Source organism: Fonsecaea multimorphosa (genome assembly GCF_000836435.1).
Source record: "Fonsecaea multimorphosa CBS 102226 unplaced genomic scaffold supercont1.25, whole genome shotgun sequence".
In the NCBI taxonomy this organism is placed as follows: Eukaryota; Fungi; Ascomycota; class Eurotiomycetes; order Chaetothyriales; family Herpotrichiellaceae; genus Fonsecaea; species Fonsecaea multimorphosa.
The window spans coordinates 274,340-290,983 of NW_015971659.1; the positions used below are offsets into that span (position 1 = coordinate 274,340).

A 16,644-nucleotide genomic window follows, 5' to 3' on the forward strand; every position below is an offset into this window, starting at 1 on the left:
TCGAAAGGTTGTGGATGTGAAATTGACTGTGTCATTCCTCGTCCTTCCCCCGCGGAAGCCTCGGCTTGGCCAACCCGCGCCAACCAATCATGACTGAGCATTCGGAAAATACCTTTCCCGAACCAAGTCTTGTCTGACAAAACACGTCCATCACCCATTCTTCGCCTCGTCCAGTGCCTTCTCCCTTTTCCAGTATCTTGACCAACTCAAGTGACCTATCGATGCAAGCGACTGTGCATAGCAAACTCCCAGCAGCGATGGATCCTTATAAGGGACGACCTCGTCAAAAGAGTGAATGATCACGTAGCTGGACGCGCCTCCATGTTCTCCTTCGCGATAGCCATTGCGCTATGTTCGAGCGCGACGCTTCCATCGTGCTTCTGGGTCCGCGAGGGTCGGGTAAAACAACCTTGGCTATTATAGTGCAGGCTGCACTGGGCCTGCAGCACATCGATTCCGATGATGTCTTTCAGAAGGAGACTGGCTTTTCGGCTCTACAATTCCGCAAACAATTCGGATCTCAACAGTATCGCAGGCATTGCCTTTCCTTCCTCGAAAAACTTTTAAGGTCGTATTCCAAAAATTGTGTGATAGTATGGCCGAGGGATCTTGTTGAAGAGGCTGCTTTCGCATTTCTCAAACAGTATTGCACCCAGCATCCAGTCATTCTCGTGCAACGAGATTCTGCGGCGATCGAAAGCTATCTTCAGCTGTCTCCTCCAAGCAAGATTGAGAGGATATTGGAGATCCTGATCCCAAGGTATAGGGCCTGCTCGAGCTACGAATATTTCAATCTTGAAGAGACAATGTTCTTGGGCCAGGCTACAATGCCGGAGAATGATCTCCCTCATGCAACTCCTCGGATTCTAAAGCCGCTACTGCTGAAACGTGTCGAGAAAAGCTTTCTACGGTTTCTGGCACACGTCATGCTACCATCATCGCTACATCCTGAACCCTCTGGCCAACTACTCCTCCCACAGTCTCGCGCGAAATATACCTACTTGCTCACACTACCAGTGGCTCAGATCAATTCTGCCGATTTCGATATGAGATGGTTGAATTGTGGAGCAGACGCTGTTCAACTGGAGATCGATCTAGATCCATTAGCCGGGCGACCGGCATCCCTCTCAAAAGAGATGATCAGCAAAGCATATGCCGCTGTGACCAGGACTTTCGATGGGCCTGTTGTCTATCACCTGAAAGCAGCTTCCCATTTGCGCGATTCACGGTACTTGGATCTTCTCGACCATGGCTTCAGACTCGCGGCTGAATTGGTCACCATCCACCTGGATTACACAGATGAAGAGCTAAGAAGGATGATGGAGCTTAGGCGAAGCTCCCGGTTGATTGGTGACTACCATGACAGCTCACCTTCAGAAAATGGTTGGATGAGTCAAGCTCGTCTTGATCCACTCTCCAGAGCCCGAAATCTTGGATTTGATGCAGTCCGATTGACTCAGCCTGCATTGTGTGCAAGCGACAATCGTGATGCACTTGGCTTCTTATCGTCACACCGAGGACAGATTGCGGGACTGTCCGTGATTGCCTACAACACTGGCCACCTTGGGCGTACTTCTCGCTGCTACAATGAAATCTTGACGCCAGTGACAACGGAAGATCTGCAAAACCATCTTTTGAGGCTCGCTATGGGTCGTTCATTGCAGTCAGAAATAACTATCCAGCAGTCTCAAGGCTCCCTCTATGCATCATTCATTTATGATCCCATGAAATACTACATCATCGGTCTTGATGTATCATACAGTGTTTCACCGGTTGTGCACAACGCCGCGCACCAGTTTTTCGGCATGCCTCACCGGTTGCATATCAGGTCCATGTCTACACTGGACGGCTTGTCTCAGATCACAAATGACGAAAATTTTGGCGGCCTCACTGTAGCTCAGGGGTTCAAGGAGACTCTCCTCACGCACTTGTCTGCAGCTAGCATGCATGCCAAAGCCATCGGCGCAATCAACACGCTCCTGCCAATTCGAGCCGCTTTCGATTACACGCAACCTCCTCCACGATCATTCTGGACGAATCGCAATCGCATCGGACCAGTTCTGGCTTTCTATGGGGACAATCTTGACTGGGTAGGCATGAAACGGTGTCTCGAACAGAATCTATCCCCTGCCAATGTCATCACGCCACAATCAACCGCTCTGGTTGTCGGAGCTGGAGGCATGGCTCGAGCAGCAATATATGCATTGCTGAACTTGGGAGTGCAACACATCGTGCTGTACAATCGTACATGTGCTCATGCGCGCACTCTGGCTGAGTATTTCTCGACAGTGGAATTGGACACATCGACATCGAGGCCGCAGTACAACGGCAGGATGGCTTCTCCAAGCAGAAGAGATATTCGAGTACTCGAATCCCGTGATGCTCCATGGTTTGATGATCTGGCACCTCCGACGGCTGTGCTGTCCTGCATACCGGTTCCAAAGCCATGGGAATTGTCCCAAGATCAGTTCATACTTCCTGTTCAATGGATGAAAAGTCCTACTGGTGGTGTTGTGATTGACATGAATTATCAGACATTGCTCACTCCACTACTTCGCCAAGTACTATCTCAATCTGATCGTGGCTGGATCGCCGTTGATGGCCTGGAAAATCTTGTTGAACAAGCTTCTGCTCAGTTCGAGATCTTCACGTGTCGGAAAGTTCCAAAGTTTCTGATGCATATTGTGGCATTGCAGCATTATCTAAGTCGCAGCAAAGAAGATACAGAACTGTGTCAATATCTTGAAACTCGGCTTCGCCAATTGCAATCGACGAGCTAAAAATAGCAAAATCATGAGCTTGCCACTATTCCCATCCTTTTGGCGAAGCCGCGAGTTTTGCTCCGCTCATTGCAAGAGCCCGTGCTCTGTATCACGGTTGGACTGCAATCTTCATCGACCTATCTCGCCTTTCGATAGCCTAAGATTCGGAAGAGAGCTCTCCCTGTCCTAGCGTCTGAAAACTCTCTGCAACGCTCCGCACAATGTCTCCAAGCTCTTTTGGACGACTCAAGAATGGACTGTGACTTGAATCTAGCGTATGAACCTGCATTTCAATCCTGCCACCACTCTCGGCAAGCACCTTCTTCACATTGGCCACCATTGTTCGCTGTACCTCAAATGGCAGTGCCTGGTCCTCCTGACACATCACATAAGTACTGTGCACGTCTCGCCATGCAGCGTACGTGCTTTTGCTAAAATATGGACCATAGCTTTGAGGCCTGAGGTTGCTGACCAACTCCTGCAAGAGTTTTGGGTCGTCAATGTCGTGGTAAAATTTGTCCTCTGGCGTTTCAGGCATCAGAGATTTCCCATCACTTGAAAACTTGAACCATGGTAGTGGTTGACCTCCCAATCCATCCATCAGACATACACCTTCTTCCACTGCAAACGCGCAACAGTAAATCAAGTGTACGATACCTCTGTTTCGCCCAGTTGATGAACGGTCGGACTTCAAAAGACCTTTACAGGCTGATGTTCCCGGTATACCGCCATAGGAATGGAAGAGGATAACAATATCGGAGCCTTCATCGGAGTGTCTACTGATGGCGGAAGCGATAGCCTGCACGTCGGCATCGAAAGTCATCTGTGGTGGAGAGGAGCCAACTGAAGGTAGCGAGATCCCTTCGACAATATAACCGTGTTGTGTCAGATAGTTTGTCAGTGGCGCGAAGCCAGATGGGGAATGCCAGGCGCCAGGAACGAGGAGAATAACTGGTTTCGTCATTTTCAAATGTTTTAGCAGAAAGTCCCCTTCAAAAGCTTCTGGCGATACTGATGCGTCCTCGTGCTTTTATAATGCATATGGCGATGTATTTAAACCCTTTATGCTTTAAATTTTCGGTACAGCACTTCGAGTCTGGGCAGCACCAGCTCCTCGTTTGAGAAAGACGAATGCAACGCTGGAAGAATGCTTCAGCGTAGACTCGATGGACTTATGGATTCAAGCAGCGCGAACGTCTAACCCTGTCAGTTCGTTTTCTGACGATCAGGCCTGGCATGATCATATGCTAACCCAAGAACACCTGCACGCAACCCGGGCTACTGGTATTTGCCTCTAACGCAGCCGAAATCCTTGCCGAAGAGCAGGATTATGGTTCTGGCTCCGCGGATTAGCACTACTCCGAAGGTTTGTCATCCTGGAGAAAACCCTCCTGGAGCAGCTTCCGGTTTGCGGCTCGACACCTTGATACAGACGCAGCCGTACTGCTCTCGAGAGATGCATCTCCGGTTCTGAGCCATCGTAATCCTCTGGACAGCCATGTTGTACAGTGCAATTGCTACGATATCTCTCGGTCGGGCGTCGGCCGGCCACAGTCTGCCAACAAAGATCCAACGAGCAGCATCAGCAGGCTTTTCGGGTTTAGAAATATTCTACGAATGTTTGGACTTTTTCGCCCGCGAAATCGAAGGCCTTGACACTGAGCCGTCCCATAAAGGATTGCTTGAGGCTGCTCGACGTGTTCGCGCAATATGCGACAATCTCCAGCTCGCGGTCGTTTGCCTGCAGCCTTTCATGTTCTTTGAAGGTCTGGTAGACGTGAAGGAACGAGAAGAAAAGTTTGTGCTCTTGCAGTTCTGGTTCGAGCTTTGCAGAGAACTTGGCACCGACCTGATCCAGATACCCTCGAATTTCCAATCTCACGGCACAACGGGGGACATGGAACGTGTTGTGACGGACTTGAGAACTGCCGCCCAGTCGGGCTTGGAACAATCGCCACCTGTGCGATTTGCCTACGAGGCAGTTTCCTGGGCAAATTATTACGACCTTTGGGAACAAAGCTGGGCCATTACAAAACAAGTTAACATGCCAAACTTCGGTCTTTGTCTCGATGTGTTCCATTTCGCGGGACGCGTGTGGGCGGATCCTTCGGCAGCGTCAGGTGTGAACGAACATTGTGATGAACAGCTAAATAGATCTCTTGAGCAGCTTGTGCGAGAAGTGGATCCAGTGAAGATATTTTACGTTCAAGTTGGAGATGCTGAACGACTCGAAAGGCCAATCGTTCCTGGTCATCCCTTTTTCCAGGAGGGTGTAAAGCCGAGAATGAGCTGGTCTAGAAATGCCCGTCTTTTCGCGTTTGAAAGACACCTCCGTGGCTGTTTGCCTGTGGAGAAAGTCTGCCAGGCAATCTTTGTGCGGCTGGCATGGCAAGGCTGGGTCAGTATGGAGATGTTTCACAAATCTTTGTATGGGACGGAAAGCACTTTGGTGGACCATATGGCTGAGAGGGCGGAGGCTTCATGGTCAAATTTCAGACTCTTTGTCGAGTCGAGCAAGCCATAAACTGGGTAACAAGTCTACATATCTCAGCTTTTGTGGATAGGTACAGAGCTTCAGCCCATTGGTCTTACTATCGCAACTTTCTAAATGCCTTATTGCAAGGCTCAGATAACGACTTGAAGCGCTCATGGATTCTAAAGTACGCTAAAGACCTGATAGTTGTTCCACAGAGCACGAATTTCCAGTCTCCAAGCTTCTAAATACCGCCTCCGTGACAAGAACCGCTCTCAATGCATCTTCTACCGAGCAGTTTGGCTCAGCTTCCCGTCGAGCGACGGCGATGAAATGTTTCAATTGGTTTTCAAAGGCAGGGACGTTGTCAATCACCTTCTTCGCACTTCCATCTTGTTGCAGAGGAAATTTCCAATTCCTTTCGCTTTCTGGCATCCCGTCGTAGTGGTAGCGTATCCTGAGAACATGAGTCTGGGAGCAGTAGAGGAAGGGTATGTACTCACATCGACGGCATACTGATGGAGCCTTTTGTGCCAAAAATGGTCAGGAAATCTTCACCGGTAGCAGAGAAGACTGGGTTGTCTCCTGTTGCCGCTTCCCATGACTGATGAGAAGCACTTGCACTGCTACAGTTTTATTTCATCGTTCTCATGCAAAATCAGAGGACTCACTCTGTGAAGAGAAACGAAGCCAACACACCCGACGAAAATTTGAATGTGGTGTGGGTTGTCTGGTCCACTTTAATGGGTCGTGGTTTTGGTCCTTCCATCGCAAAGACTTCTTCGATCGGTCCCAGCCAATATTGCAACATATCGATTTCATGAATGGCGTTTGTCAAGATCTGATACAGTCAGCAGAGCAGGGATGGTCGTGAGCGAGTGTCCATACCACACCGCCAAATCCGGGTTGGGTATGCCATGGGATATCGTAGTACCCATCATGCTTTCTCATTGCCCAGACTATCAAGCCGTAAGTATCAGCGTGTACTGATCGTCGAGATTTCATACCTCCATTCACAGCAACCACCCGTCCTAATTTCTCCTTTTCCAGGATGTCCTTCACGGCCCTGACATATGCATTGTGTCTTCGATGGTGTCCAACCATGTATACGTTGCTCCTATCCTTCTTTGACGCGGAGAGCATCTGTTTTCCATCACTCCCGGTCGTTGAGAGCGGCTTCTCAATCAACAGAGCTAGTCCACTGCCAGCAAATAGTTGACACAAAGCCATGTGAGTCTGCGTGGGCGTAGCAAGTATGATCGCATCTACTGCCAGTGAGCCTGACTTGTGGGCATCTAACAAGTTCTCTACGGACTCGTAGGCGGGCACTCCGTGCTGTGCTGCTATGCCTGCCACAGAAGAGTTGTTGTCGCTGAAATAGTTAGACTTTCTCCCGTTTCGATATGCGTGATGCTTACACAAGAGCGGCCAGTTCTGCATCAGAGAGTTAGCAGGGATCACCGAGGAGACACGGACATCGACTTGCGGCATTCTTTCTCTTCCAGCACATAACGCAAATGAGCCTGCCCAATGAATCCGCTGGAGCCCACGATAGCCTGTAATCCTACTTAGCCCACTTCTGTGACGGTAACTAGGGTGGTCTCACGATGCGGACTGGCCTCTGTGAGTGCTCTCCCATGTTCCATTAATTTCAATTGACGGACCGATACTATGCTTTTTCGTCTGGAAGTAGATCTGCACTTTGATATTAAAGTATGCTACACAGCGTAGAATTAGTTATATTTACCGGAGTTTTGATAAGCCGAAAGGACTAGTGTCCGGGAATGCACTGGACCAGCTCCACTATTTTTCGTTCCCATCCCCAGTGCCCGTCACAGCTCGATACCCGCAAGATTGTCATCTTCGTGCGGGTTGCTGGTCCGTCAACATAGGGCGACTGGAAGACTGGCTCCCTAGCAATCGGTTCACGCACTGGCGCTACGTGTAGATCAATCTCAATCTTGCGAGACTCAGTAGCCGTTTAGGATACATTATTACAGTCAGCAGGACCCGAACTCTGTCAGACTGATTGCAAAGGTTCCGAATTGCTCAATTCTAACTACGGATGGCTAGAATTTGTGCCACGTCCGCAGTGGACGACGTCGATGAAAGTAGTCCTGTCTCGTCGAAACTTTCTTCAGCCCTCCTTTTTGGCATTGTTTCATCTGCCCAATGAGCGGACCAACGCCATGACCGTTCCGATAAAGTTTCCTTGGTCCAGAAGTATCTATCCCCAGACAAATGTTTCCGGGAAGAGTGAAAAGCCGGGACTTTCGAGTGCGGGCGAGAACCAAGATATGGAGGGAAGGCGGGGAGTATATTAGTCGTCTTCACTAAAGTCTTCGCTTTCGTCGTCACTTTCTCTCAACCTCCTTTTACAATCACAGATTAGGGAAAATTTATTCGATCCATCATCAGCTATCACCATGGGCTTACGAGGAACACGGCTGCAGTTGCTCCTTAATGTTGCTGGAGGCTTTGCTTTCCTTCTCTTCGGATAGTATGCGCAATACTTACCACTATACCCGATTCGCAAGCTGACTGATGAACAGTGACAATGGTGTTATGGGTGGCCTCGTGGCGCTGCCGCAGTTCCAAGAGCGTTTTCACCACCCAAATCCTACTCTTTTGGGCTTCATTGTTGGTAGTTACGACGTGAGCCCTCTCCTTCGTGTTCTCCATTTGTAGGCTGAACTTCCCTACAGGTCGGCGCACTTCTCGGTTCCTGCTTGGTATTCACCATGGGACAAATACTTGGACGCAAGTGGAACATCTTCTGGGGTTGCAATATTGTCTTGATTGGCGCAGCTATACAGGCATCTTCTTATTCCGTGGCTCAGCTCATAGGTGTGCAAGTAACAATTCAGAACTTGTGGCTGTTTCTGATGGAATACAGTTGGGAGAATCGTTGCAGGTCTCGGGGTTGGCATCATCTCTACCATGGTCAGTCACACTCATTTTGAACAAGCTGCCGGCTCACATCTGTCAGGTTCCGATGTGGATTGCGGAATGTAGTCACGTCAATCGACGAGGTGTCGCTATCGTCCTCAACTGTTCACTTGTTATCGTGGTAAGCTAAGACAATCATGGTCTGGAGTGTTCTCACACATCCCAGGGTATTGTCATCGCCAGTTTCTCGAACTACGGCCTTGTCTTCTCGTGGCCGAGTCATGAAGGACAGGACATAGTATGGAGAACAGCCCTTGCTCGTGAGTTTACTCTACCAGCCGATGAAATGTCCTGACTAGCTAGCAGTCCAAATGATCTTTCCTCTGTTTGTCTACGTCATGTTGCCGTTCTGCCCAGAAAGTCCAAGATGGCTTGCGGCTAAGGGTGCCTCCGTGTCAACTGTTGCTTCCGTTCTATCGTTGTTAGATGGCAAAGATGTTCCAGAGACAGCCCCGCATATCGTTACGAAGGCTGAAGAAATCGTTGCAGTTGCACAGCATGAGGCCGAGCTCGGTACATCGTGGGCGCAGGTTTGTTCTGAGCACACAACTCAAGACTCTCCACTAACAATGGCCAGGTTTTCGGTGGTGGAGAGTTGCAAAACGGTCGACGCTTATTCCTAAGTGGTTTTGTTGTCGGACTTCTACAACAGGTATGTGAGATCACGTTTCTAAGGTTCTGTACTGATAGTCAAACCTTTTAGGTTACTGGGGTCAATGCCATTGTCTACTATGCTCCCGTGGTGTTCCAAGATGCCGGATTGAATCCCAAGAACTCCTTTATTCTTGGAGGTGCTGGCAGCGTCGCCATGCTTATCGGGACTGCACTACCTGCTTTGGTGAGTGATACAATGGAATACTTGAGCCGAGATCTAACTCTTCCCAGTGGGTCGAGAAAGCCGGACGCCGCAAGACACTTTTGATCAGTGCAGCTCTCGAAGCTTTCACCATGGCCGGCATTGCGGCAAGTATTGGCTGGGGTATCAATCACCCTGAAGATCGTACTTCAGCAGGATGGGCGGCAACCGCATTCATTCTAGCCTTCGAATTCTGTTTTGGTCTTGGGTAAGACATCAACCCTACTGTTGTAGCAACGTTATACTGACATACTCCAGCGTCTGCTCAATGCCCTAGTGAGATGACCCTGCCGGTCTACGTTCTTCAAAGCTGAGATCTCTAGTGTGTATGCCCCGGAAGTCAACTCTTTGCGATCCCGTCACAGAGGCAACGCTGTCCAGACAATGGGTCTTTGGGGTGGAGGCTTTCTCAGTAAGTGCTGAGATCTGCTCCTGCCTTCCATCCTCTAACATAGTCTTTAGTCGTCATGGTCTCTCCACCAGGTGTCGCAAACCTCTCCTGGTGCGTCAAATTTATTCCTCTTTACATCATCTCTGACCGAAAACAGGAAATACTACCTAATTTGGGTGGTTATAACTTTAGTCTGGATTCCGATGGTCTGGGCTTTCTGTCCAGAAACAGTATGCTCTCTTCTACTTATGGTTATTGTTATACTAATCACTCTCTTTTTAGGCCGGCCGAAGCTTGGAAGAAATGGACTACTTCTTCAAGAAGTACCAGAACAAATGGTATATCCGGGACGTTGCTCACGAACGTATGTCACAAGAAGATGTTATGTCAGTTCATGAGGAAACAAAAGGCATTGAAGAACAGATCGAGGTGTCGGAGAAGCATGCTACCGCCCTGTTGTAGCTGCTGCTTCGTGGCACTATAGATGTATAGCGAGCTTTAGGGGTATGCTCTATGGAGGGCTATTTCGGTAAAACCAAAGCGGAAATGTAGCTTAAGAGAAGTCAATTTTGGCCATAGTATATATGGCTATCACTCGACTGCCAGTTAGACGAAAATGGTAACATTTAGATCCCCAGCCAAGGCGGCTCATCACTTCCAGGAGAACAGGAACCCGTCTCATGCCTAGCGGACCGCGCTACTGAGCTTGAGGCTATTTAACGTAGAAGAAGCCCATCTCGACGTATGCGGCTATCGAGTAGCCGAGTCCGATGTTGAGGCTGTTGAGCCCAATAAAGAAATTGCGCAGTGCCAGCGGAGCAAGCTCAGCGCTATACGTAGGTGCTGCGATGTATGAATTGGATTTCCTATTTTTTTGTATCCGTTGTACAGTGGCTGCATTGACTGACAGCTAGAAAGCCCCAGCTTCCTATGCCAGCGAAAATTCTTGCAATAATGAATACGACCGTGCTCTTTGAACCGGAGAGTAAAGCGCCGCCTACCTTCCTGCCCCATTTGTCCATGATATAGACGGTGGTTAAGTCTTCCACCCAAGAAAAGATCCTGAGGTCGCCATGACTTTTCGCATGGCACGAAGCCCACGTGCTTAGCTCACAAGCATCCGTGACCCCAGATCTGACCGCAGTCATGAGAATACCAAAAACAATCAATAGCGACGGGCCGAGCCGCTCCACAGCGAGCGCCATCCTGCGTAGCATATCATTATCAGCAATAAACTACATTACCCTCGGACTGGTAACTCCAGAAATGGCAGCCCTATGCCATCTGATTCGATGCTATCCTGCTTTTGCAATAGTCCAAGCGTATTAGGCATATCTCAAAACCGCTAAGGACAACTGCTACTTTATTGAGAAGGTAAGCGAGTCTACCCCTGGCAGACCATGATGTTTCTGGACAGTTCAGCATCATCAGCTTATATTCGACCTTAGTTGGGATGCCCCTGTGAATTTGATGATAGTTCCGTTTGGGTACAAGCACTGATTTATCGTTTCTCCATGGGATATACAGGGGTACGGCTACCACGTTCAGCTATTGTGCTGCTCTGTCATATTTCTTTTGCATGCGCGAATTTTATGCCTCGCTGCGATCTGAGATGTTTCTTCTGTGGCTGCTGTCTCTTCACGCTGTAAACCCTGTGTGGACAATCTCCACTCGGCGGCTGTGGTCTTTCCAACAGCCACATTAGATCCTTTTTGCCCACGTTTATTATGTTCCTCTTGTAGAGTAGGTCGAATGAACAAGGTGGTGTCAACGGAAAGGATTTTCAACTGAGGGACGTCTGTGCTATATGTTGAGGTCTGTAGTCTCTCAAATTATACAATCGCCTATGTAACTGGAGAGGTTGATTGTCGTCAGGCGTGGTACTGTCTCCGAGGTTACAAGTTTCTGTTTGTCAACTCCTATGTAGGTTATAGTTTCCTAGACAATTGTGGCACTCTGACGAATACAGTGGTCAACCCATTTCGAAACGCGCCTAGCATCCACTTTGAATACCCTCATTCGTTGGAAAGATTTACTGCCCTACGGGTATAAGACTACACCGCGCCAGTCGTCTACTGGTTCGAACTTTCGACTTTTAGAATTCGGCCGCCAACCTGGTGGATCCCACGCGTCGTGAGCAGGCACGCTATCTGATTGGCTTGGCTTCAGTCATGCTCGACGTCGACCAAGGTATCTGAGAAGCGTACTCCCCTTCGATTGATAGCTTGTTCTCTGGGAGTGGTATATCAGTATTATTGCAACTCTCCGATCCTCTTTGCGCAAAAGTCTTTGCTATAGGCCTACAGGAGCTTCCTCCGGAAGGTGGAAATGGTGTCCTTTCACTTCACCAATAGCGAAAGCATTCGAATGTAACTCGCTGCTGCACTCCAGAATCTCGTGGTTATGGGTTTTAGCATTAACAAGGGCACTTTTTCCACCCAGCAGGCCGGTCTGCGGTAAATATCTGTCTGCGCTTGGGTATCTTGGGGCCCCTATCTGGGCGACCTGGGTATAGATCGCATCTACCGACAGCTCGAGCAAAAGGCCAGAAGTGAGATTGTCTCTGAGGCCCAGGTGCCGCTAGTGATCTCTGCCGGTATCTTCACAGCCATCAGCCTGCTCTGGTACGGCAGGTCTGCCCAGGCAAAAGCCCAGTAGTTCGTGCCGGATCTGGGCATTCTCGTCTTCAGCCTCGGCAAGGTCATGGCCACCCAGGCGTCACAAGCATATATGACTGATGCCTTTCTGCACGCTGTGGCAGCCAGTGTCGCTGGCTCTGGGCTTGGGGGGCTCAGCGGTACGCTTGGTGGACCGGGCCCGGATGAAGGTTCGAGGACTACCTAAGGAAGTCAAAAGAATACGGTCATGGGTGCGGTCATGAATAGCACTGCCAATACAATCAGTCCGTGCCCACTCGACGGTGGAATCACTCTCGGAAGATGCCATGTCCCTTCTGAGACAAATTTAGATGGTTCCCAACAGGTAATGCTAGCACAACGCTGTAGCTATGGATGTTGGCGGTACGCAAAAACGGGTTGTATAGTTTCGTACATCACCAGGTGTGTCCTGGAAGGTGGTAGATAGGGGGCGGATAGATTGATTCGCTCAGCGTATCAGAGACGGGATTACTGATCTGATTGTTTGTACATTCGATCGATAGGGTGCAGGTGCTTTTCGCTACTTGGTCTCTGGTTGGTTATTCAGTTTTCGTTTTGTGGTGCTGTAAGAATCTTATTCAATTGTCCCTGCACCCGTGTCTTCTAAATCGGGATTCAAGGTGTGATTCGGGAGGGGGGCAATAGATGCAAGTGGTAAAGGACCTACTTGTCACCACTTATGTTCTTGTATCTACGCGCTGCCGAGGCGCTAATCATCGCTCCATCTTTGCTCTAGTTACATCTCTTCGACCCTTGCCGCTCTCGAATGCCTGGGATCCCATAAGTATCGAATCTGGGAGGCGAGACTCGCACTTGCTTAACCGAGCCACATGCTGTTGTATAGTAAGGCTACATATGGTGACATCCTCCACCCGCTTTTTCCTTGTGTTGACGCAAGATATGTGGTACAACTATCTAGACTAGCGGGCCTAGCGCTTCCGACAAGCTTTGGTGGCAGAACCACAGCCAATCAATAATATAGACGAAGCGCCGGGGCAGCGACCCCGGAGTAGAAGCTTTGTCGGTCATTAGCCGATTGGTAGATACAAATCGGCTCAAAATGCCGAAGCCCGTCAATCGTCTTCCAGTATAGCGGCCCCGCCTTAGAGCTCGGACCAAGTCTTGGAAGGTCCATGGCAGAGTCCCTCAAAGACTTGGAGGATACAAAAGTCCTGTCCAATATATAGTCCTCGCCACACCTCATCCATACCTCCTCCACGGCTACTGACCTGATCTACAGGCTGAAGTATCGAGCATCTCTTTCCCTTGAAAAAATGTCTAAGCCCCGTCGCTCGAAGCATCTGCCACAAGTAAGTCCTCCATGGTTGTAAGGCTGCATAATGAAGGAGGAAGTAACTAACCTTGTGAATGAAAGTATCGAGACGCCGACAACACAACCGCTCCATCTGATCCCGTGTACAACGGTGGCACACACTACATAGAGAATCCAGACAATTCTCTCGCCCTGACGAGAAACCAGCAAGGCTCAGGAACGAGTTTTGACACTGAAGACTCCATGAGTTCACATCCAGGTCAGGCGCCAAAAATGATACCTAGCAGCACAGACTTGGTATTTTCTGACAAATACGACTAGAAACTGGAATTGATGGGAGCGCGCCTCAGGACAATCTGACTCCGCCTGAGAGCGGCCCCAGCCACTTCTCTTGCGCGGAAATAGTCCTCAGAGATCTCCAGGTCCCTATGGTCACAATGCCAGCAAGCGGGCCTGCCACCAATGCTAGTAGGAAGGGTGCCATCAGCATCAATGGGGGCGTAGCAGTTGTGAATGGAATTGTCGGTGCCAACATTTGCGGCCAATTCATTGTTGGACAGCCCTAGCTCGCTTACCAGTGGCAAGGTGGTAGGCAATCAGCGCCAGTTCGAATTCGTTTTCAAATAGCCTTTTCTGTAATCACAAAACAATATATATCTGTAAGATAATCCACAACAGAGAAGGCCTATAACTATCCTTACTTCTGGACTCTTCCTCCTAGCGACATTTCAGGGATATTCCACTTTGTCCTCAATGTCTCGACCCACTCTCTACAGTTCACAATACGTTCCCCCTTCTCGCTTCTCTATACCTTCTTCTCGGCCTACGGTTAGATACTAATACTAGGATAATCCCTATAATAATTATACTATTTAATAGAGCTTCTAAAGATAAATATAATAATATATAACTTATCTCTCTAGGATCTCTCTAGCGTAAGATATTAAGCGTTAAAAGTAAGGTCTTTTCGTAGAATTATAGAAAGATTAGCTAAGCGTAATAATTCTTCACTAGAAATAACTAATCCGCTAAAAGCGTAATAATTCCCTATTAAAAATAACTAGTCCGCTAAAAGCGTAATAATTCCTAATTATAAAGTATAATATATATCTAGCTAGCTATTACTAACCTAAAATAGAATCTATTCGCTTTTATATAAGTTTTTTATATTAATATAATTTATAGAATATCTTTATATATTATTATATTTCTATAAGATAAATAATTATTTATTTTATTTATAAATATATACTTAATATAAATAAATCTATTAAATATTTATATATATAAATATTATTCTATTTAGATTTTAATATTATTATCTTATTAAAATCCTTATAATTCTTTTATCTTTTTTATCTTTTTTATTTATTTTTATATTCTACTTCTTCTACTTTCTTTATATAAATATTTCTCGAGATTATTTATAATATTATTATTATCTATTATATTATATAAATAATTATTTATATTAATAAATTAATAAAATATATTTAAGAGATCTTTATATAATCTCTAACTAAGTAATTTATTATATAAATATTATTTAAACTAAATTTACTAAAATAATCTATAAATAAATCTATTTATAATCTTAAAATCTATATTCTAGATATATAAACTTTCTATCTTAATAGAATAAATAATTATTTATTTTTCTATCTAGAGTTTATATCTCTATTTATTATTAACTAACGCGATCTTTTCTAGCGATCTTTATTTAAGGAATTTCTATATTTTAGTCTTAATTATTATAATAATTATCTTAATTACTAGTTTTATTCTATTAATCTTCTCGCGATATTTAAGCTTTTTATAATAGATATTTATAGAAATATCTATTAATTTACTAATTTAATTAAGTTTTATATATTCTAAATTAGAGTAATTTCTTTTAATATTTATATTAATTAATATATTCTTAACTTTCTTAATAATCTAGATAAAATTAAAGATAACTTTAGTCGCGATAAATAAATTCTTTAGATTACTTAATATCTTAACTATCCGCTCTAATTTATAAACTTTCTCCGATACTATATAGAAAAGCGTTTATATAGAGATAAATAATTCTTCTATTATTTATATCTTAATTAAGACTTTCTATTCCACTTTCTAGAGTTAAATCTCGAAGATATTATATAGGATAACTTAAAGAAAATATTTAGATCTTAATAAATTATCTATAAGTTAAATTATTAATCTCTTCGCTATTATATAAAATAAATAATTATTTATTTTCTAATTCTCGCTTATATATTAATATCTTTAGTTTCTAATTTATAATATAATTCTTCTTTCTTTCTTATTATATAAAGTATAAAATAATAATATATATCTTTCTTTTTATAACTATATTTAGAACTATAAGATAAAAAACTAATAATTAATCGCTCTTCTTCTTTTCTAGTTTTAACGAGAGAAAATAAAAGAAAAAGTAATAAAGAAAATAAGAGAAGAAGTAGAGAAGAAATAAGAGAAAAATAAATTCTATTTCTTTATTATTAATAATATTTTCTTTATAATTATTATTAATTTAAAAATATATAACTTCTTAATAAGATTTATTCGCTAAAAGTATCTTCTTTTTCTAGAGATAAAGTAAATTCTATAGTTAATGATAAGATAGTATTCTAACTATCTAATAGCGAACTATTTCTATATTTATCTTTATTATCTCGATTAAATCGGGGATTTTTCGTAAATTACTCTAGATTAATCTTCTTATTATTTATTCTTTTTATATAGACTTTATTAGAATTCTAATCTAGATTAAATAAATAAATAATAATCTAGTAAAGAAGATTAAGAACTTCGATAATAAAGAATATAAATCTAATCTAGAATAGTATAGTTAATAAATATTTTATAGTATAAAGAAAAATAACTAAAGGATAGAAATATCAGAGCTACTCCTATACTACCTAAGCGAGTTAGGTTCCTCAGTTATAGTCCCTAACCTCTCATGAAATGGTCTTCCACCGTAGAATACCATTCCGAATAGGTATAGCGGCGTCCTAATTAGGAAGTAACTATTTTAATTGGTATTCCACTAGTTTAATTAGTATTCCACTAGTTTTAATTGGTATTCCACTAGTTATCTTTTTTATATAGTATCTAGATATAATTTTAGACTAAATACTAGCGTAAGTTAATAGTATACTAACCTATTTAGGAAATAAATAAATAATTTCAATTTATACTATATTTAAATAGTATTTCACTATCTATCTTCTATATATAGTATCTAGATATAATTTTAGACTAGATATTAGCGTAAGTT

The 16,644-nt window shown here is 44.8% G+C and overlaps 6 protein-coding genes across 6 annotated transcripts; 4 read left to right on the top strand and 2 right to left on the bottom strand.

Moving 5' to 3' along the window:
- Positions 1–350: 350 nt before the first annotated feature.
- Z520_09682 (uncharacterized protein) lies at positions 351–2,780 on the top strand (the record flags this gene model as incomplete). The annotated part of the gene is made up of 1 exon (XM_016780176.1): positions 351–2,780. One exon carries the CDS (start codon positions 351–353, stop codon positions 2,778–2,780), a length of 2,430 nt encoding a protein of 809 aa, XP_016628759.1.
- A 139-nt stretch (positions 2,781–2,919) lies between these two features.
- Z520_09683 (uncharacterized protein) lies at positions 2,920–3,726 on the bottom strand (the record flags this gene model as incomplete). Its single annotated transcript, XM_016780177.1, has 1 exon — positions 2,920–3,726. One exon carries the CDS (start codon positions 3,724–3,726, stop codon positions 2,920–2,922), a length of 807 nt encoding a protein of 268 aa, XP_016628760.1.
- Positions 3,727–4,260: 534 nt separating this feature from the next.
- Positions 4,261–5,286, top strand: Z520_09684 (uncharacterized protein; the record flags this gene model as incomplete). The annotated part of the gene is made up of 1 exon (XM_016780178.1): positions 4,261–5,286. The coding sequence occupies one exon, from the start codon at positions 4,261–4,263 to the stop codon at positions 5,284–5,286; it is 1,026 nt and encodes a 341-aa protein (XP_016628761.1).
- A 141-nt stretch (positions 5,287–5,427) lies between these two features.
- Z520_09685 (uncharacterized protein) lies at positions 5,428–6,726 on the bottom strand (the record flags this gene model as incomplete). Its single annotated transcript, XM_016780179.1, has 5 exons — positions 5,428–5,692; positions 5,739–5,858; positions 5,907–6,076; positions 6,124–6,194; positions 6,243–6,726. 5 exons carry the CDS (start codon positions 6,724–6,726, stop codon positions 5,428–5,430), a joined length of 1,110 nt encoding a protein of 369 aa, XP_016628762.1.
- Positions 6,727–7,976: 1,250 nt separating this feature from the next.
- Z520_09686 (uncharacterized protein) lies at positions 7,977–9,893 on the top strand (the record flags this gene model as incomplete). The annotated part of the gene is made up of 12 exons (XM_016780180.1): positions 7,977–8,082; positions 8,132–8,178; positions 8,225–8,305; positions 8,351–8,444; positions 8,491–8,714; positions 8,762–8,836; positions 8,888–9,022; positions 9,070–9,248; positions 9,364–9,452; positions 9,503–9,542; positions 9,589–9,661; positions 9,714–9,893. 12 exons carry the CDS (start codon positions 7,977–7,979, stop codon positions 9,891–9,893), a joined length of 1,323 nt encoding a protein of 440 aa, XP_016628763.1.
- A 3,469-nt stretch (positions 9,894–13,362) lies between these two features.
- On the top strand, positions 13,363–13,927 carry Z520_09687 (uncharacterized protein; the record flags this gene model as incomplete). Its single annotated transcript, XM_016780181.1, has 3 exons — positions 13,363–13,398; positions 13,464–13,620; positions 13,683–13,927. The coding sequence occupies 3 exons, from the start codon at positions 13,363–13,365 to the stop codon at positions 13,925–13,927; spliced, it is 438 nt and encodes a 145-aa protein (XP_016628764.1).
- Between the last annotated feature and the right edge of the window lie 2,717 nt (positions 13,928–16,644).